The sequence below is a fragment of the Caretta caretta genome, chromosome 3, assembly GCF_965140235.1.
Source record: "Caretta caretta isolate rCarCar2 chromosome 3, rCarCar1.hap1, whole genome shotgun sequence".
Taxonomy (NCBI): domain Eukaryota; kingdom Metazoa; phylum Chordata; order Testudines; family Cheloniidae; genus Caretta; species Caretta caretta.
Window position 1 is genome coordinate 112,148,550 of NC_134208.1, and position 21,034 is coordinate 112,169,583.

At 48.5% G+C, this 21,034-nt stretch overlaps 1 protein-coding gene across 3 annotated transcripts in view; it reads left to right on the forward strand.

Moving 5' to 3' along the window:
* Nucleotides 1-21,034, forward strand: part of ADGB (androglobin) — a 226,004-nt gene that overhangs the window by 124,490 nt on the left and 80,480 nt on the right. For all 3 annotated transcript variants that reach the window (XM_048844305.2, XM_048844306.2, XM_048844307.2), the window contains 4 exons: nucleotides 293-460; nucleotides 1,892-2,030; nucleotides 5,945-6,079; nucleotides 20,132-20,225. In XM_048844305.2, the coding sequence (XP_048700262.2) occupies nucleotides 293-460; nucleotides 1,892-2,030; nucleotides 5,945-6,079; nucleotides 20,132-20,225 (536 nt within the window). The remainder of the gene's footprint in view (nucleotides 1-292; nucleotides 461-1,891; nucleotides 2,031-5,944; nucleotides 6,080-20,131; nucleotides 20,226-21,034) is intronic.

Here is a 21,034-nt window from a genome sequence, read left to right on the forward strand (position 1 = left end):
AATCCTGCTACATGCAGCATTCACTTTGATATGGTATTCAACCAAATACAAATACTCCTCTAAGAATATATGGATGGGATTAACCAACATTATGTCACAATGTGTATTTTAGCTAGGAGAAGCCTTCACTTATTTTTTTTACAGTATAAACATGCATCTTAATTTTGACTGAACATTCTACAGTGCTTGGTACAAAAGAATAATCATCAATGCATAGTATTTTTATATTCTTCATTATCTGATAAACTGATAGCATTTCCCTTCCACAAGCTAGAATGTTCTCTCTCCCCAGGAGAGCTACCGGTTTATAGAACAGGCTACAGTTATCCTGAAAGCTATTGGAAATGTGATTAATAATTTCAGCAGTGAGCCTGAACTTTCCAAGGCCCTGAAGGAGCTGGAACTAACTCACTTCCCTCAGAGCCTCCATGGTACAGGAATAGCAAGAGAACATTTTAAGGTAATGGTTCTAGTAATCTGCTTTTTCTAAAGGACTTCACAATATAAAAGAGTATATATGTTAACATTCATTCTCTTCTTCAAATAAGCTGCTATTATTATTATAAATTAATTATTATTATTATTATTAGCCAAATTTTCAAAGGGGTCTCCTACTCTGCCTCTTATTCTGCATGCATGGTTTGAAATCCATTATAACTTGCATGTGCAAATGATAGAATTTACAAATACAAACAGAAATTGCCTTTCCTTTTTATATCCAAATTATAATATATGCAGAACAGTACATGCTAAAATCGGAGACTGTGTTTTGGCAGTTTGGCACTGCATATTTCAAACTTCAAAATTCATCAGCTTTTTGAGATCTAATTCAGGATATGAAAGCAAAGAGACTAACTGAAGTTCAGAAGGCAATACACAGCATAATTCCCTACTGTGTCTCAGATTGATGTCTCAGGAAAAAATTGATTTGGCTTTCTGTTATTGAAGACAAGTCAGATTCTTTTCATAGTCACAACATTTCCCTGTTTTTTATTATTTATATTTTCCCTTAAATGTTGTATGCATGTATTTAATGCTAGATCTTTCTTCAAAACAAAAAATAATCATGCTTTTAACATAGAACTTTCTAATGTAATAGCAGCCACTAGAGATATCAAAGTGATTATAATTGAAACCAGCAATATTACTGTTGACTATAATTGGAATTTAGCTTTGCAACCTAACAAATATTTTCCCAAAAATGTTTACAGAAATAGAGTAACTCTATCCTGATTTATTTTTTATCGAACACAACACTTTGTACATTGATTTCAACTTGTGTGACTTGTATCCACGTACCGAACAGCTTATGGAAACGATGATGCATATTTAATCAGTTAGATTACTCATTAGAAGTAGGTATTCAATTTTTTACAATCACTGATACAAAACAGAAAGAAGCCAGTCCAATTCACAGTAGTTGCATGTGAAAGTGATGCCAGATTCAAACCTCTCCAATGTTCAGAATTAGGGGAGGAAGTCGGAATCAGAGTTTCGGTTCAGGTTCATCTCTGGTATACACAGGTAGCCAAACGTTTTAATAACCCATGTGCCATTTTATGATAAAGAATCCAAGTCCTATAGGAATAAATATGTTAGCCATCTCATAAGTGAATGTTTTAAATTTAAAATGAATATGGTACTACAGAGTAAGATAAAAGTTTCAGGAGCAAGAAATTGGAAAATATTCTATCTAGGTCTCTAGAGAGAAGTGTTTGTCATATGTATTTGTGCAAAATGGGAGCTCCAAGGCATAGGTTTTGAAATGGAAAAAACAAACAAACATTTGTGGAATATTCTGTATAGAATATTAATGATCAAAGAAATATATAAATCTGCTTTCTTGACAAAATAAATGGTTGTCTGAATTTTTTCCTCTTTTTAATTTTAGGTTTTCAATAATGCTTTTGGGCATTTGATCCAACAAGTATTAGGTAATAAGGTTCCTTCCAATTTTAAATTCGCTTTCAGATCCTTCACTTTGGATTTGAAAGCCAACGATGCTCCCATGGAAGACAATGTATCTTCAGGTACTGTGCTGATATTATTAATCATTTTATTCAGATTTATCTGTTCATTTCTATTCAGGGGAAGCTGGTCACATACCCTATACTTAGATTGCCTAACGTTTGCCATCATAGAAACCCTCAGAATCCCCTATCTCACTCAGTCCGCAGGCAGGATGCACAAAGGGGTAAAATAAGGTTTGCACAGAATTACAGGCAACTGTAATTCTGGCATTTCCTAACTTTCAAGTGGTTTACTTTGCAACCTAAATACCTTTTTGGTGTGACTTTTATGCATATAGTTTATATGTATATAGTCACATATTAAGCCAGAAATAGTGATAAACTGAAAAATTGGCAGGAGAATAGTCTTTCTCAGGGACTAATGCAGGACACTATCTTCCTGTAGTAGCTCTCTCAAATGAGCCATTTGTTAGTTTGTATAATCATTTACTCACTTCCCAGCTGGGTCTGATAATTGAACAAAGCTGGTTGGCCCCAGGCCTGTGGCCCTTAAAGGGGAGGCTTCCCAGTTACAAGGGCTGATTGTCACACATGCAAGACAACTGACTGAAGTCTACCTAGCCTGAAGCTCTGACAAGACCTCAGACTCACAGAAGGGGCAAGATCAGACTGGGATGAAGGGGGCAGCTCAGGATGTTAGTTATTTTGCAAAGATCTGAAATGCTGTAGTGCTTTTTAAGAGTATAATGACTGTGATTAAGAAATTATTTTGCTAACCCTGTGTCACAATAATGACATTTAAATTGTCATCCATAGGATTCAATACAAGATTCCTTTGAGATAAATGGGGCAGTTCACATATGGGTTTTTGTTTTAGACTGTCTGCAGACTCAGTCAGACTACACATTTATACTTGGTTAACATTTGTAAGGTTTTCTTCACAGCCATGATGACTCAAAAGAATAGTGATTTTTAAAAGGGCCTGCCTAGATTGTGTACAAGCAAAGGGTGGATTCCATTGCAAATGTTGTGGTTGCAGAATTTCAATGTCCCTGGCTATGCTCATAAATATCCAATACGGGTTCTAACTCCTCTCTTTCAATTCCAGTCTCTTGAATAAGTAATACATTTTCCTTTTGACTCACAAATTCCTATTAACAAAAGAAAATTCAACCTTATAGTATCTTAAAATCTCAGACTCTTGAGAATCTTTTAGGTACAACCCAAAACATACACTTCTTTCTTGTGGGCAAAGTCTTGTTGGTTCAAAGACAAAGTTCACTATGCTCTGGCTAGAATCTGTATAGAAAATATATTTTTGTGAGTACAATTATGTAGAAAGCCTCTTTAGATATTTCCTCGTCTAGAAGTCAAGACATGAGCTACAATAATCTTATCCACATCCTAGACAGAACTGGGCAAATGATGGGTTTTTGGTTCACTGGAAATTCCAAAAAATAAATATGAAAATAATTTTGGGGTGAACAAAACACATAGTCTGAAATTTCTAAAATAAAATTAAAGGAAATTTTGAAACAAAAAGTCATCTTGAATAAAATACCAAAAAGTTTCTTTTAAAAGAACCAAAGATTCCCTAGCATGCTTGAAAGTAGTACTGTTTCAAACAGCATCACATTAAAGTACATCAGCAGGGTCTACATGGACCAATTAATAAACAACACGTTAGTGCACATTAAAAATTACCCCCCTCCATTGCCCCACCATGTAAGACAAGCCTTTAGCATAAGAGTGAGTTTGTGACATGTGAGCTGGAACTAAGACCCATCAAACTGTTCTCAACAGGAATTAAAATCTAAATGATGCTTGTGGCTTCTATCTGAGGATGGCTGGCTTCAAACTGGTGATCTGCAGGTGGAAGGCTTTGTAGCCAATTAGCAGTGCCCTAAAGCATTCAGCCCCCTACCGTGTTACACCATTTAGAATGCGGCTTACTTACTTGAAAGATAAGTTGTTAAATAAAGTTCTAACGTTTTTAGAGCTTACACAGGCAGAGACTTCCATATTCTCAACACGCGGGCAAAAACCACCCACACATCGCTGTCCTGCAAACCCACTGTACAATCAAGAACCTTGTCCTGTTCTTAAAGGGACAGCTAGTATTAACAAAAGTACAAATAAGATAATAAACATTAACACAATGTTCCAATTTAGTTCTAGACACGGTGTTTTGCAATATAAAATGATTTCCATAATTATAATTACTTCAGGCTACTCCTGCTAATTTAAGAGGCGACACTATAGATTTATTGGATGAGATAACTGAGGCCCTACACTCAAGTCAATGGCATTGACTGGCTGTGTTACCTCTGCTGTCCCAATGCTACTGCTCAGGCTCCTCTGCCCGTGGCACCAAATGGGTATAGTGAAGGGGAGGGTATTGAGTTGAAAATGATAAAACAGCAAAGAGAAAAAGAGGAACAGCTTAGATGGTATAGCAATAAAATTTAGGTTTAGTGGCAGTAGCCTGTAGAATTGCTACAGGTTCAGGGATAGAGACCATGTTCCTGCTCCTCCTACAGCCTGCCAGCTCAGCCTACCAAAAATGTTATAGGTTGCAAAGTCAAGTATTCAAACTTTAGGAAATACCATAAAATATCATCTTTGCAACCTTAACTCTGTCCCCTTTTGCATGTGAATGATAACATAGTCTTTAATTACTTGATCTTCCTTCCCCCTATTTGGGTGGTAGGCAGGGTTTAAGCCAGGACTGTTAGGTCTGTTGCACTGACCTTGAGATAATAAACCTGCTGGTAGTAGAAGTATACTGTTATCCTCTCTTTTGATCAGCCTCTGGGGGGGACAGCAGGAACAACACAGTAGTTTGCCAGTGAGTTACACAACTATTTATGAGACCCAACATTCCACAACAGTATCAGGATTCAACTGTTGATTGTGGGAGGTAATGTGGTCTAGAGGCGAAAGTATTAGTTGCAGTCAGGATAGAGAAGCGCATATTCATTTTGAAACGCAGTGTACCTGAGTGGATAAGACCAGGTTCTGTCATTTAGAGACCTGTCTGAAGTGTCCTTCTACCTTATTTGTTAGTGGTCTGCTTCTTGGAATAGGTATATGAAAGCTTGGACAGTAATAAGGGCTGTGAAAAATTAACAGTATTCAGTAGAAGAGGGGAGACCAGAACCCATGGTCTCCTGACTCTAAACCCAGGGCATTGTTCCCTAAGCCAAATGGTGTTTGGCAGGGGAATCTTTCATTCTCTCCAGTTATGCCTGAGATTTTACCTGATATGCAGGCAGGTGTGACTGGCCTCCCAAATATGTGAAATATGTGAGTAAAACACAAGACTCAGATCAGTAACAGAATTCTTTGTGGGGAAATGTTTTTTGTTATTATGGAGGTGAAAATTGTGGCTCCCTCATTTAGGTTGAGTTGAATTTTTTGCATTTAAACAATGTTGATGTTCAAATTGTTAGGCTTCATAGTTAACAAAACCATTCAGATTAATACAGGCACGTCCTACCTTTTGGCGCTCTTGTTTCAGTCTGTCTGTAGAATCTGACATCACTCCATCAGTTTATATTTGGTTAATATTTTGTAGGTTATTTTCCAGCTAGAACAAGAGACTTAAATTAAATGCTGTGACACAAGATGGCTCCCACTAAGGAGAAATACCAGCTTACCAAATCACTTTGAGCTGGACAAATTTGACCCATGACATTAGTATAGCAGTTGCATAACAACATCATTTAATTACACAATAAATATATGTCCCCACTTGGTTATATCTTGAAAACAGTGCTTTAACTTACATTGGTTCTTATATAGTAAAATTTATAACAGGATGATGGAATAGCATAAATGGAAGCTTTATGAGCAAATCAAGGCATTTCTGGAATATAGCTCACATAGTTGTTTAACTCTCAAGCAGTTATAGTGCTTGTAGCCTTCACGTCACACCCTATTTACAGTACTTTTCATTGTTCTTTTTCTTTCAGAGGTGATAGAGCTAAATATTCCTGTGGCTTGGCAGAACAGAACTCCAACTTCTGAAGAAGAATCTGCAGTGCTTAAACTGCAAAGCAATTGGAGAGGGACCTACATTAGGCAATTGATAAATGGCAGAAAACCAGGTAGGCCTTTTAAATCTTATTTTAAGGGTTTAGTGTTTCACCATATTATTTTATCTGTGCTACCCTCTTACTAGTTATCTGAAAATTTGATAAAAAATTGTACTAGGAGTGCAGTGAAATATTATAGATGAAATGAAGATGGCTGATTAAATTGAACATACTGCTTGACCCAGAGCCTGCTGTGACACTCAGGATATGTCTACACTGCAATCGGAGATGCAATTGCAGCTCATGTAGGCATAGCTGAACTACCTTTAATCTAGCTAGAGCAGCTAAAAATAGCAATGAAGATGCAGTGGCACGGCCCACAGCATAGGCTGTACAAGTCTGCCCGGAACTCTGGTACATACTTGCATTGCTAACCCATGCTGCTACATCTTCACTGCTGCGTTAGCTGCACTAGCTAAATTATAGCTAGTGCAGGTGTGCGTACCTGAGCTGCAGCTACACCACCGACTGCAGTGTAGACATACCCTTAGTCACATCAGTGATGCTAGAAATTCACCATGGACCTGACTTAAAGCTCATTAAGTCAATGGAAAGACTGCCATTGATTTCAGTGGGCTTCAGATCAGGGCATAGTTTGGTTAGCTCAAATATTGTGACAGGTTTAGTTTGTGGAAAGTGGAATATAATTTAGTTATTGAAATATCCGTTTCCTCAGAATAAAATTATATTAAGCCACAAAATGAAACTGTTCGCTTAAAAATAATACTGTTCCTTTAAACAACTGTAATGCGTTTCTGAGAAGTATTCCCACAGATCTCACAAATAAAACAAGAGCTCAACATAGTTAACGTTTTATTGTCATTCTTACATAAAGGCTTATGTATGTTTTACTAAAAATATTTGAATATTTTGATGCCCACTTGTGATCAAACATACAGTAGCATTTTCAAGAGAATATGTATGAACAGCTGGCATGGGTGAATCATAAAGAGATTAAGTAAGTATAAAGAGTTCTCTTTTTAGGTTTGCCAATTACATATTGTATATCTACATTTTGTTTTGTGTTTTTTTATTTTTGAAATGTAGATAGTGAAACAGTCTGAGTTTAGGTCAGTAGCAAACCTAAATGTCACTGGCAAAATATTTCATGCATCTTATTCTGACTGGGAAAGAAACTTTGATAAGAATAGTATGAGCAGATTGGGAGGTGGGGAGAGAGACATTGTACATCACTGAGAAATATGTGGGCAACTATAATATAAAAATTGATGTTAAAAATTACAAATAAGTGTATGACAAAACAAGGTTTTTCATCATTCATACCCCAAAAACTGCTTAATCACAGACAGATCTACTTAGCAGGGGAGGTCAGCAGAAAATCCAAGAATGTATCAGCATAATGGATCTTTCAAATCCTAATGGTGATGATAATAAATAAATTTGCATATCTACATCTGGTGATCTCAAAGCACTTTATTGATGTTAATGAGTTAGCCTCACAATAACCTTGTAAGGAAGGTAGTTGTAATTAACCCCATTTTACAAATGAGGAAATAGAGGCACAGAGATTAAAGGCCTAGTTTTCAAAAGTGCAAAAGTCCAAGAGCTTGGGCAAAAATACAAAAATATATTTAATGCTTCAGTTGTATGGAATCTTCTTAATCTTTTCCTAATATATTGCATGTGTTAGAGGCATATACCATGAATATTGTCCCTGTGTGTATTTCATATGAAACAGTCCTGCAAATTAAATAAAACTGTGCAAGTCTCGCATGACGTAGTGCGATTTTTCTTGCAAATATTATATAGCTGATGATTCAGTCAAGTCCTAACTTTCTTCTGAAGCAGGTGAGCATCGAACTTTCAGATGTGTCTGGCATTTCCTTTCCTGTAATGGCCCATTCGTATAAGAAGTTTTTATGCTGCTATTGGGTGGTTTCAAGTGGGATTTGTACCCCCACATTCTGTCTGTTCTCCTATCTATACACTTCATCGGACTAAAGAACCATGGTGATCTTTCCAGCCAGGGCAGGAAAAAGGGCGCACTGGGTGCCAAGGCAACAGTTGTCATATGATTACAATGTTCTGACAGCTCATGAGTGCCTTGGCACAGAAAACTGTCCTGTGAGAAACACACGCTTCATGGGTACCACCTCCTTCAGTAATACACCATCCCTCTCAGGTTGATTCTTCCCTTTGACTGATTGCCAGTGCCACCCTTATGGAGGCTTTTTCTCTCCATGCATTGTGCATTTTATGCCTGGGTCAGTCTTGTCTTCTTTGGTCAGGCACCCTCTCTCTCCTTCAAATCTTTCCATTAAAATCCACCTCTTCAAGCAATCCCTCATGCATTCTTCTCCTTGTTCATAGTTCCAACACTCTCCCTCTCCTGAACTGTTATCCCTAGTCTTGTCTTATTTAGGCTCTTTGCTCCAAACAATTTAATGCCTATCTTATTTATGTCTGGCAAGCACCATATAAATTAACAGTGCTTCAGTCTATATTCATCATTCTGTTCTTCTGGAGATTTAGCTTTCCATGTGTCAGTTGCCAAGTGAGTTTTTCCTAACTCTTCTCTTTTGTTTGTCTCTACCTCTTCTTTCTAAAAAAAAAAAAAAAAAAGGAGTACTTGTGTCACCTTGGAGACTAACAAATTTATTTGGACATAAGCTTTCGTGGGCTAAAACCCACTTCATCGGGTGCATGCAGTGGAAAATACAGTAGGAAGATATATATTGTGATAGACCCAGGCCAGTTGGGTACAGCAGAGTAGCCCCCATTGGGATCCGGGTACAGCAGAGTAGCCTTATTGGGATCCAGGAAGTGGGTGAGCGAAGCTCGCCCACTGCTAAAGGATCCCCCCTCAGCCTAAGGGGGAGATCCACAGGACCTGGGAAACCAAATAATTATGGGGGACAACTAATGAAGAACAGGGACGGGAGTGCGGTCAAAGGATCAAATGAAGGGAACCGGACGGGGACACCGAGCAGAGAACCCCGGACAGCACCCACCGCTCCTCAAAGGCGTCAAGGGAGTCAGTGGACGCCGCCCAGAGGAACTCTGCCCGGAAGTGTGAATGGACAGAGGATTGGAAATAGGCCCCGCAGTCGCAGGAAACTCCATCGGCCAACCTCCTCACCCTGGTTTTATAGATGGCCACTTTAGCCAGGGCCAGGAGGAGGTTGACCAGGAGGTCCCGCGACTTAGTGCGGCCATGGACAGGGAGTGCACAGATAAGGAGGTGAGGAGAAAAGTGCAACCAAAACCTTAACAAAATATTCGTGAGGAGCCGGAATAGGGGCTGCAACCTGGCGCGCTCCAGATAGACGTGCACCAGGGTTTCCCTCACGCCGCAAAAGGGGCAGGTGTCCGGGATTGGGGTGAACCGCGCCAAGTACACGCCCGTGCTCACGGCCCCGTGAAGGAGCCGCCAACTGATATCCCCGGCGGGCCTCGGGACTAAGGTGGAATAGAGGCTGGCCCACCGGAGCTCCTCACCCTCTAGAGGTGGCAGGAGGTCCCGCCACTTTGTGTCAGGGCGGGACGTGAGGGTGAGGACATGAAAAGTTTGGAGCACGAGCGTGTAAAGATGTTGTTTTGGCGCGGTCTAGCCGGCTCACGGTGAAGGGGCGGGGAGGTCAGTCGGGTCCACGGGGCAGGAGCCCGATGAAAAGGTCCGGAGGGCCTGGGGTGGAGGGTGGGCGGGGCGCGCCCTCTCGCAGGACCTGGTCGAGGTAAATCCGAGCAGCGGGCAGCAAAGCGGCCCTCACCTCCTGAAGTACGCGCAGGGCAGTACGAGGTCTGGAGAGCCCCATGCGCTGAGTGAGCATCAGGGGATCCAGCCAGTCTCCCCGGTCATAGTCCAAGAGGTCTCCAACTTTGGTGACTTCTGCCAGGACCAACCTCTGGCGCACCGAGGGGGTTGAGCCTGCACACGGAGCTGGGGGTTGTGTAGCAGGGGTTCCACGAGGAGATCTTCCCCCACGGAGGCCGCCACGGACCTGGTCGCTGCGAACAGTTTCCAGGTCCGGAGGAGGTCCTGGTAGAAGACCGGCAGCCCGGAGAGGTCTCGCGGAAGACCCCTCGGATGGAGATAAAGGAGCTGCCGGTCATATCGGAGCCCTCGGAGGCGGGGCAGGAAGGCGTGCACCAATATGCTCCACGCCGGACTATCTGCACCATAAAGGAGCCTCTTCAGGGCCTGGAGGCGGAAGACATGGACCTGAGTGCGGAGACACTTCAGGCCCTACCCTCCCTCCTCCAAGGGCAGATGGAGAACCCCTGCAGAGACCCAGTGCAGTCCTGACCAGAAGAACTCCAGAATCAATTTCTGGAGGTTGGCCAGGAAATCCGGGTCCGGAACCAGGGTGTTGAGCCAGTACCAGAGCATGGACAGGACTAGTTGATTGAGCACCAGTGCCCGCCCTCGAAAGGACAGACACCAGAGCAGTCCTGTCCATCTCCGGAGCCGCTCTACCACCCTGCCCTCTAAACCGTGCCAGTTCTCCGGTGGAGACGGATGCGTGGCAGAAAGGTAAATGCCGAGATAGAGCAGCGGACCCGCGCTCCACCGGATGGCTTGAAGCACGGATGGGAGGGAGCTCGCCTGCCACCAGTCCCCTACCACCGAGCCAGAGCTCTTGACCCAGTTGACCCGAGCGGAGAAGGTTGCCGAGTACACAGCCTGGCAAGCCTCCACCCATGCCAAGTTGCCCGGGTCCTGGACCACGAGGAGTACATCGTCGGCGTATGCCAACAGGACCAGCCGCAGCTCCGGCTCCCGTAGCGCCAACCCCGAGACAACCTGCGGAGGAGACAGAGGAAGGGCTCGATCGCCAGAGCGTACAGCTGGCCCAAGAGGGGGCACCCCTGCTGTACTCCTTGCCCGAAGCTGACCGGTTCGGTCAGGGTCCAGTTGAGCCTGACCAGACACTCTGCGGAGTCGTACAGCACCTGGAGAAAACCCACAAACTGGGGACCCAAGCCAAACGCTCGCAGAGTGCCCAGGAGATACCCGTGATCCACCCTGTCGAACGCCTTCTCCTGATCCAGGGACAGGAGGGCGAACGACAGACCGTCCCTACACCCGAGTTCCAAAAGGTCCCGGACCAGATATAGGTTGTCGAAGATGGTGCGGCCCGGGATGGTGTAGGTCTGGTCTGGGTGGATCACGTCCGCCAGCACGGACCTTAGCCGCAGCGAGATGGCTTTCACTACGACCTTGTAGTCCGTGCTGAGGAGCGAGACAGGACGCCAATTTCGTAAATCGCGGAGGTCCCCCTTCTTTGGCAATAAGGCGAACACGGCTCGCCTGCACGAAAGAGGGAGGACCCCCTCTCTGCAAAGACTCAGCCCAGACAGTAACTAAGTCTGGGCCGAGGACGTCCCAGAACGTGCGGTAGAACTCCACGGTCAGCCCGTCCATGCCCGGAGATTTATTGGTGGGCATGCAGTGGAGGGCTTCCGAGAACTCGGCCAGAGTGAGAGGCAGCTCTAGCCAGTCTCGGTCGCCCGCACTGACCGTCGGGAGTTCGTCCCAGAGCACTCTGCAAGTGTTAGGATCGGTCAGATCCGGGGAGAAAAGGCCTGCGTAGAAGGCCCTGTCCCTCCCGCACATCTCCACCGGATCCGTGAGGGGGGTGCCGTCCTCTGCGAGGAGGCAGGTGATGTGCTTCTTGGCCCCCCTCTTTTTCTCCAGGGCGTAGAAGAAGCGGGAGCCGCGATCCATCTCCCGAAGGAGGTGGATGCGGGATCGAACAAAAGCACCCCGGGCCCGATGATCCTCGAGGGCCCAGAGCTCCTCCCGCTTCTCCCGGCACGCCCCACAGAGGGATGGACCCTCGGGGCTGGCGGCCAGACGCCTCTCCAGCTCTAAGACCTCCCATTCCAGCTGCCCTATCGCCGCATCCCTCCGTCGGCTGGCGCCCCGGGTGTAGTCATGGCAGAAGAGCCGGGCGCGCACCTTCCCTAGGTCCCACCACCGCCGTGCCGAGGGAAAGGCACGCCGCTGCCCTCGCCAGGCCAACCAGAACTCCCGGAAGGACGCCACAAAGCCCACGTCCTCCAACAAGCTGTTATTAAAATGCCAATAGGCCGGCCCCGGCCTCTCTGCACAGAGAGAGACCGTCACGGTGGCCAGGTGATGATCGGAGAATGGGGCCGGCCGGATGCTGGAGGAGTGGGCCTGTGAAAGATGGAAACGTGATAAATAAATGCGGTCCAACCGGGAGTAGCGCGACCGACGGGCCTCCACCCGGACAAAGGTGAACGTCGAGACGTCGTCCGGGTGGTTGTCGTGCCAGATGTCCACCAGGGAGTGATGGTCGACTATCTCCCAGAGGACGTCCGCGGCAGCCGGGCACTGCTCGGTCCCCGAGCGGTCCCACTCCTCGAGGGTCATATTAAAGTCCCCACCCAGGACCAGGCACTCGTGAGGATCCAGAGTGCCGAGGAAGGCGGACTCCTGCTGAAAGAAACGTAGGCGCTCCGGGCCCGATGTCGGGGCATAGACGTTGACAAGATTGACCACGAGCCCCTCCAAACGGACCCGGAGGTGCAGCAGGCGGCCCGGCACAGCCTCGGCGACCCCCAGCACCTCAGGCCGTAGGTTGGGGGAGAACAGGGTCGCCACTCCAGCCGTACGAACTGTGAGATGGCTAAAGTAGACCCTGTCCCCCCATTCCAGCCGCCAGCTAGCTTCAGCGGCCGGATCCGTATGGGTCTCCTGCAGGAAAATCACAGAGTACCCCCCCTCCCGAAGGAAGGAGAGCACCTGGCACCTGCGGAGACCCATCCTACAGTCCCGAGTGTTTAACGTGATGATGGTAAGAGGTGCCATGAGGAGGGCTGGGGGAGATCCTCACCGGCAGGGACGCTCGCGGTTCCCAGTGGGCCGCGCAACAATCCGTGACCTACGCCATAGGTAATTAGGGAGTCACGGAAGAGGCGGACCCACTGGTAAGTCATGGCGGCCTGCTTCCCGGTCCTTTTACCCTCCCCCATAAGGGCCTTCGCGGCCCAGAGGATGAGATGGAAATCCCCCCATCGCTGCAGGGCGAGCTGCACCTTATTACAGGAGCCCCGAACGTCCTCAAGGAACTCCCGCAGCTCCTCCCGCAGCGTATGGGGGGCCGGGGCCACTAGCCCCCAGCTGTCCTCCGAAGGGACTACTGATACAGCCCCGTGGCCCACCGAAACAGGCAGGCAAGGGGCAGACCCCCGACGTGGCGCCCGATGGGCTGGCGCCACGCAGCCCCCCTCAAACCCTGGCTCGAGTGGGGGCGGCGGAGGGAAGGTAGCAGCCCCTAGTGAGTCGGGACTGGGGAATACAGAAGCCGCTCCCTGGGGGCTATCCTCTAGGAGCGAGGAGATGACGGCCCCCGGGGGCGGCAATGATAGCACGGGAGGTGGGGGGGACAGGGGCGGGGTTGACATCAGGGGCAGGGCAGGGATCCAGAGTAAGGGCAAAGCAGGGGTTGGGTGCAGAACCAGGGAGAGGGGCAAAGGTGGGATCCTGGGCCCCAGGAGCCAAGCCGTTGGAAAATCGCCCCTCTCGATCAGGCTCTGGGAGGTATGGGTGGGGCAGGGGGCCCTCTATGATGCTGGGCTCTGGCACCACGGCTGGCATAGTAGTCACAGCACCGTCGGTGGGGTCCCCACCCGGGAAGGAGGTCAGTCGCCCCACGCCCTCGAGGGGCAACCCGTGGGGCTCGGGTCCCAGTCGCAGCGCACCAGCTGTCACCTCGGTGGACTTGGCGGCTAACAGCGGGGTGCCACCCACGGCGGGGCAGATGGAGGAGCCCTGGGAACCCTCGGAGGCAGGAGCAAAGGTAGCGGTTAGGGGAAGGGGACATGGGACAGGCGGGGCCAGGGTGAGGTCGCTCAGATCGAGGCCCGCTAGCAGAGGGTCGTCCTCCCCCTGGGTAACTGGGGTCAGACCCAGGGCCTCGATCTCCTCATAAATGGAGGTCTCCCCGCTAGTGCCCGAAGCGACACTCGCCCTGAGGCTCACGGGGGCTCCGGATGGTAACGGGGCAGGTGGGGCTACATCGGGGTCCTTGGAGGGAAGGGACTCCAAGGGAGGGACGGTACTGCCCTCCTGTGCAGCCACGTTTTCTCCAGCCGGCACCAGGGGATGGTATGCGCCCACGGGCAAGGCAGAGGGCTTGGCATCGGCGCCCCCCCTTCTGGTCTTCCAGAGGGCTTCCGCATCGGTGGAAAGGACCGGAGCTCAAGCCTTCCGTTTGCCCCGCTTCCCCTGGACTAGGGCCCAGCCCTCCATGGCATCATCGGGGGACCAGCTAACAGGGATCGGGTCAGGGGGCAAGACCGATGGCTCAGGGACCGTGGGAGACAGCGGTGGGGCAGAATAAGGGAGGGAAGAGTCCCCCTGGGGCAGGCCCTCTCCCACGCTTGGCAATATCCCTGCCGCACCCTCCTCTAGGGGCCCTGCCGAATTGTAGACAGGAAAGGCGGGGCTCTCCCGCTCGCCTGGGCGTGCTGGGGGGAGTGCCCCTTGGGCCTGAGCGGGAGCAGTGATGGACTGAGTGGGAGGAGGGGCGGCTTTGGGAGCCGGGCAGCCAGGGGCGCTGGCGATGACGGGGCCAGCGCCCTGCCGGGGCTTGGGGGTCCCGGATGCCTCTTCTTGCCAGGCCAAGGGGCAGTCCCTCCGGACATGCCCGATCACCCAGCAGAGGTAGCACCGGGCCTCCCCCGTGGAATAATGCACCCGGTAATGGGCCCCCTGGTAGGGGATCAAAAAGGACCCCTCAAGCGCCTCTCCGTCACGCGCCGCCGGCGGCAGTTGCAGCTGCACTTGCCGGCGGAACGAGAGGACATGACGGAGGGCGGGGTCCTTGCAGCCCAAGGAGAGAGGGCTCAAAACAGAGATGGGCTTCCCCAGGATAGAGAGGGCAGGTAACAGGGTGGCATTGGGAAGGAAAGGAGGGACGGAAGTCAGGACCAGGCGGACGCCCAGGTCATCCAGCGGCTCGAGGGGGACGAACACGCCTCCCACCGCCAGGCCCTTCTCCATCGCCTCCTGGGCGGCAGCCTCCGATGCCAGGAAGAAGACCACCTTCCCGTACATTTTGGAGGCCGCCACAATGGCCGTGGGCCCCACTGCCCTCACCAACGCCCGCACGTACATCTCCACGTGGGGCGAGGCGGGCACCAGGAGGCAACGGACGCCGTGCTTCCTGGTCATGGTGGGAAAGGGGCCCCGGCCGCTATAGCTGGTAGCAGAGGCGACGGGCAGGAGAGATGACGTAACGGTAGGTGGGGGGCTGCCGCCACCTGGGCATACGCCCTGGGGGCCGGGGGAGGGACACCCACAGAGCTGGTGGAAGGAGCAGCGGGGTGGGAGGCCGCGGCTGGTGGCAGGGCCGCGGCAGTGCGGGCAGTCCCTGCCATGGAGGGCCTGGACTTTTTGGCAGGGTCCTTCCCCTTCTTCATACCCTGGCCCTTCCCGCCGGCTGGGGGGGCTCCCCCAGAATCTAAGGGGGGGAGGGATGTGGTAGCAACGGAGGTCACCCCGCTGCCCGCCGCTGCTGGCGCCCCGGCGGGGGCGGTGACAGGTGGTTTGGCAGCGGCGGCTGAGGTAGAGGCTTGGGGGGGGTGACGGAGGCGCAGGCGGGGGAGGGGTATCTAGGGCTGCTGGAGGGGCCCCACCCGTCGTATCCCCCGCAAGAATGAGCAGGGAGGGAGGAAAGGACACCGGAAAGAGGAGGGAAAAGGGGAGGCTGGTCAACCACTTCTCCCCACTAGGCTGCAGGCAGGGGAGGAGGACGCCAAAGGGGATGGGCTGGACAGGGGGGCTTTCGAGGGCTTGTGGGGGACAGTCACCGACTCAGAGTAGAAAACCGGCTCCTCTAGCTGCACTAGGGGAGGGGGGGTCATAACTATCTTTGGGGAGTGCAGTGAGATCGGGGCAAACTCAAACAGGGGAAGGGCACAACCGCATGGGAGGGGGCATGGGTGCACTGAATAAGGGGCCAAGCAGGGCAGGGGTATCATATGGGGAGGGGGGAGAACCAGGCTGGAGGCAGGACAGGGAACCTAGGGGCTGACTTCAGAGGCAAGGGTGGGGCAAACAAGCAAAGGCTGCAGAGGGAGAAGGGCGGGGCAGGCAAACAAACTGAAGCCAGTAAAGTGCTGAGGTAAAGGGGAGGGCAGAAAGGCTGCAAGGGGAAAATGGGGCAGGGAGCCAGGGACAAAGCTGGGGGCTGCTGAAGGGTCAGTTCAGGATGGGGCGGGGGGCACGTACGCCCACGTGCGCTTGCAAAAAAAAGTCAGTGCGGGCTGGCTGCTACTGCAGGCCCCAAAGGTGGTGAAAGGGGGCAGCAGGCCAAGCAAGCAGTGGAATCCCAGAAGCAGGAGCTTGAGGCAGATGGTGAGTGTCCACTGGGGGTGCTGGAGGGGGCAGCGCCGACAGTGGTGGTGGTGATGGGGGTTGGGGGGGAGGGACACACTGATGGACTAGGGGGCAGGCTCCACGCCACACCCCCTGTGTCCCCGCAAACACAGTCAAAACCCCCACCACAAGAGCACAGTCCAAAAGTTACTCAGCCTTCAAGCCCCCTCCACAGTGGTCTACAGAGTCCTTGTACGCTCCCCCAGCAGCAGATGGCCTCGTCCCCTCCTCCTTCGGGGTCCGGCAGCTCTCAGGCAGCAGCAGCAACTCCAGGCAGTAGCCCGGTGGCTAGGCAGGCAGAGAGGACCCCTCACAGGTGGTGTTGATGGTGGTGGTGGTGTCCACAGCAGTGGTAGTGGCAACGGCTGGGGTAGGGGTCCCTCACTCCCCCCCTCTGGGGAGCAGGCCAGCAGCCCCCCCCCCCAGGTGCTGCAGTTGGAACAGTAGCAGCAGCAGCACCCAAAGGTGGGTGGGTGGGGGAGTCCAGCAGCTAGCCAGCAACCAGGTAGCGGAGAAGGGGGGTGGGTGGATGGTGTTCGGCCCAGCTAGGGGAGCAGCTGGAGCAGTGGCAGCAGCAGCAAGGGCCCAAGGCCCCGCAGCAGCAGGAGCAGCCGTCTCCCTCCTTCCTCCAGGCCAGTCGGGTTCAGCAAAGGAGCCGAAGACGGGTCTACTGGCCACTGGATGAACAGGGTTCTGTTCCCTGACTGGTCAGAGCAGGGGCTGCTCCAGGCTAATGAGAACACCTGACTCCAATTAACCTGTAAAGAGTCAGCTGAGGCCATTAAGCTAATGTGACCACCTGACTCTAATTAAGGCCCCTCTGATAATATAAAAGGGCTCACTCCAGTCAGGCAGAGAGGAGCTGGAGGAGAGGAAGTGCAGCTGAAGGGCTGGTTAATGAAAACACCCTCATGTCATTGGTAAGGGAGCCCTAAGGTAAGGGGGAAGAAGCAGGAGAGCTGTGGGGAAGTGGCCCAGGGAAATGTAGGAACTATGGCAGTAAAAGGTTGGCTGCCAACAGCTGCTACCATTAGGGTCCTTGGGCTGGAACCCAGAGTAGAGGGCGGGCCTGGGTTCCCCCCTACCTACCACCTCCTGGGAGGGGAAAACAGGCCCCTGTCAGGACAGGCAGCAAAACATATATGATGGCATATCACATTGGTACATGTGCAGGTGAACGAGCCTCTGATAGTGTGGCTGATGTGATTAAGTCCTATGATGGTGTCCCTTGAATAGATATGTGGACACAGTTGGCAATGGGCTTTTTTGCAAGGATAGGTTCCTAGGTTAGTGTTTTTGTTGTGTGGTGTGTGGCTGCTGGTGAGTATTTGCTTCAGGTTTGGGGGCTGTCTGTAAGCGAGGACTGGCCTGTCTCCCAAGATCTGTGAGAGTGAGGGATTGTCCTTCAAGATAGATCCTTGATGAGGTGCTGGAGAAGTTTAAGTTGGGGGCTGAAGGTGACGGCTAGTGGTGTTCTGTTACTTTCTTTGTTGGGCCTGTCCTGGAGTAGGTGACTTCTGGGTATTCTTCTTCCTCTGTCAATCCGTTTCTTCACTTCAGCAGGTGGGTATTGTAATTTTAACACTTGATAGAGATCTTGTAGGTGTTTGTCTCTATCTGAGGGATTGGAGCAAATGCGGTTATATCGTAGAGCTTGGCTGTAGACAATGGATCATGTGATGTGGTCTGAATGAAAGCTAGAGGCATGTAGGTAAGTATAGTGGTTAGTAGGTTTCCAGTATAGCGTGGTGTTTATGTGGCCATCCCTTATTAGCACCGTAGTGTCCAGGAAGTGGATCTCTTGTGTGGACTGGTCCAGGCTGAGGTTGATGGTGGGATGGAAATTGTTGAAATCATGGTGGAATTCCTCAAGGGCTTCTTTTCCATGGGTCCAGATGATGAAGATGTCATCAATGTAGTGTAAGTAGAGTAGGGGCATTAGAGGACGAGAGCTGAGGAAGCGTTGTTCTAAGTCAGCCATAAAAATGTTGGCATACTGTGGGGCCATGCAGGTACCGCTGCCATGTACAGTGGCCAAACCAGACAGTCTCTACACAAAAGAATAAATGGACACAAATCAGACATCAAGAATTATAACATTCAAAAACCAGTAGGAGAACACTTCAACCTCCCTGGTCACTCAATTTCAGACCTAAAAGTTGCAATTCTCTAACAAAAAAACTTCAAAACCAGACTCCAATGAGAAACTGCAGAATTGGAATTAATTTGCAAACTGGACACCATTAAATTAGGCTTGAATAAAGACCGGGAGTGGATGGGTCGTTACACAAAGTAAAAACTCTTTCCCCATGCTAATTTTTTTCCCTTACTGTTACTCACTCCTCCTTGTCAACTGTTTGAAATGGGCCATCCTGATTATCACTACAAAAGGTTTTTTTTCCTCCTGATGATAATAGCCCACCTTAATTAATTGGTCTTGTTACAGTTGGTATGGCAACACCCATTTTTTCATGTTTTCTGTGTGTATATATATCTTCCTACTGTATTTTCCACTGCATGCATCCGATGAAGTGGGTTTTAGCCCACGAAAGCTTATGCTCAAATAAATTTGTTAGTATCTAAGATAACACAAGTACTCCTTTTTTTTTTGCTGATACAGACTAACATGGCTACCACTCTGAAACCTGTCTTCTTTCTCAGTTCTTACTTCTATCCACTGTTTTCCTTGTCTTTTACACATCTTATTTTTCTTCTCTCCCTCTAGTCTTTCATAATTATTTTTTTTTCTTCTTTCCCATATACCTATCCTATTTTCTCTCCTACTTTCCCATTCATTTTTCTTTTCTCCAGTCTTCGTTTAGATTTTTTCCCCTTCTTTTTTTAGTTCCTTGCATGTAGATTATGGTATTAACTACAAGGAAAAGTCAGTATAATTAAGCTTATAGTTAAATGTTCTGATCATTGCCTCTACTGATCACTGAAGTTATTTCATCTCCTTGCAGCATGTTATAATTTATATGGGGATGTGTACTTCAGTAAAAGGGACTGATCACATTGTTCTTCACTATAGCAGGAGGGCTGATCAGCATGTGACAAGGAGAATGATGATCATCATTTCCATCATCACTGGAAATTCATTACCTCAAAGGAGAAATTAGCTTCCAGAAGTGCAAGAATTCTGTAAAATTTAAAATGAGAACATAACTTGATTCAGAACATAGAATCATAGAATATCAGGGTTGGAAGGGACCTCAGGAGGTCATCTAGTCCAACCCCCTGCTCAAAGCAGGACCAATCCCCAATTAAATCATCCCAGCCAGGGCTTTGTCAAGCCTGACCTTAAAAACTTCTAAGGAAGGAGATTCTACCACCTCCCTAGGTAACGCATTCCAGTGTTTCACCACCCTCCTAGTGAAAAAGTTTTTCCTAATATCCAACCTAAACCTCCCCCACTGCAACTTGAGACCATTACTCCTTGTCCTGTCCTCTTCTACCACTGAGAATAGTCTAGAACCATCCTCTCTGGAACCACCTCTCAGGTAGTTGAAACCAGCTATCAAATCCCCCCTCATTCTTCTCTTCTGCAGACTAAACAATCCCAGTTCCCTCAGCCTCTCCTCATAAGTCAACGTGACTGACTTGCCTCAATTTTTTTCACACTTTTTTTTTAAAAGAACAATGAAAAAGTTAGATATTGTGATTTTTTTTCTAATGCATTTTGTTATTTTCAGGTACTAAGGAGAATGCTCATGTCAAAGAAACTCTGCAAAAACTATGGACTTTGATTGAATCAAATATTGAACAGTGTGGTGTAACTCTACTGAGGTATTATGTAATAAATGAAAATTTTATATTGCAGCCTGTTCCGCACAACTCTTTATATAACCATACAGCCAGTGTTATCAAAATAAATAGGATGAAAGAGTGACTTGTTTTGAAATTTTCAAAACGTTGTTAAACATACAAAGCATTTGAGATTTTCAAAGAAGGTATAATGTATAGGCTTTATTCTGTTTCCCATATGCATCTCAAAAACATCTAGCAAATCTTCTAGTTGAGCTGGAGTATTGCCTCCCTGCTATCTTCTTTGTTGTGTTCACAGTTTGGGTATTCTACAGTAAATTTTACTAATGTAAATACGGTATTGATCTTTTGGTAATTGTCCACTAAGTTGCTTTAAAAAAAGTATAAAGTCATGTAACCCTTTCCTTTAGGGAGACCTTGTCTTCACTAGAAAACTAGCAATAGTTACACTAACTACTTTTGCTGGCAAACCCTCCTAGTGGAAATGCAGCTTATATTGCAGTATGGCTTACACCAGTTGCCCAGACAAAATAAGTTATACCACTTTTTTTGTGATATAAAAATGCGCCACTTTTTTAGTGATATAATTGCTTCTACACTAGGACTTTTGCCATCATAACTATGTTGGTTAGGGATGTGATTTTTTTTCACATTCCTAACCAACATAGCTATGTTGGAAAAACTTAAAAAACATAGTTCAAGCTAGAGCCTTCTTTGCAACAGTACAAAGGAGGCTACCTAAGCACCCACCTCCCTGCAGAGTCCACCAGTCCTGGACTCATGGCAAAGTCTTTGCTAGGAAATGAGGGGGGGAAATGTTGCAAGGATTT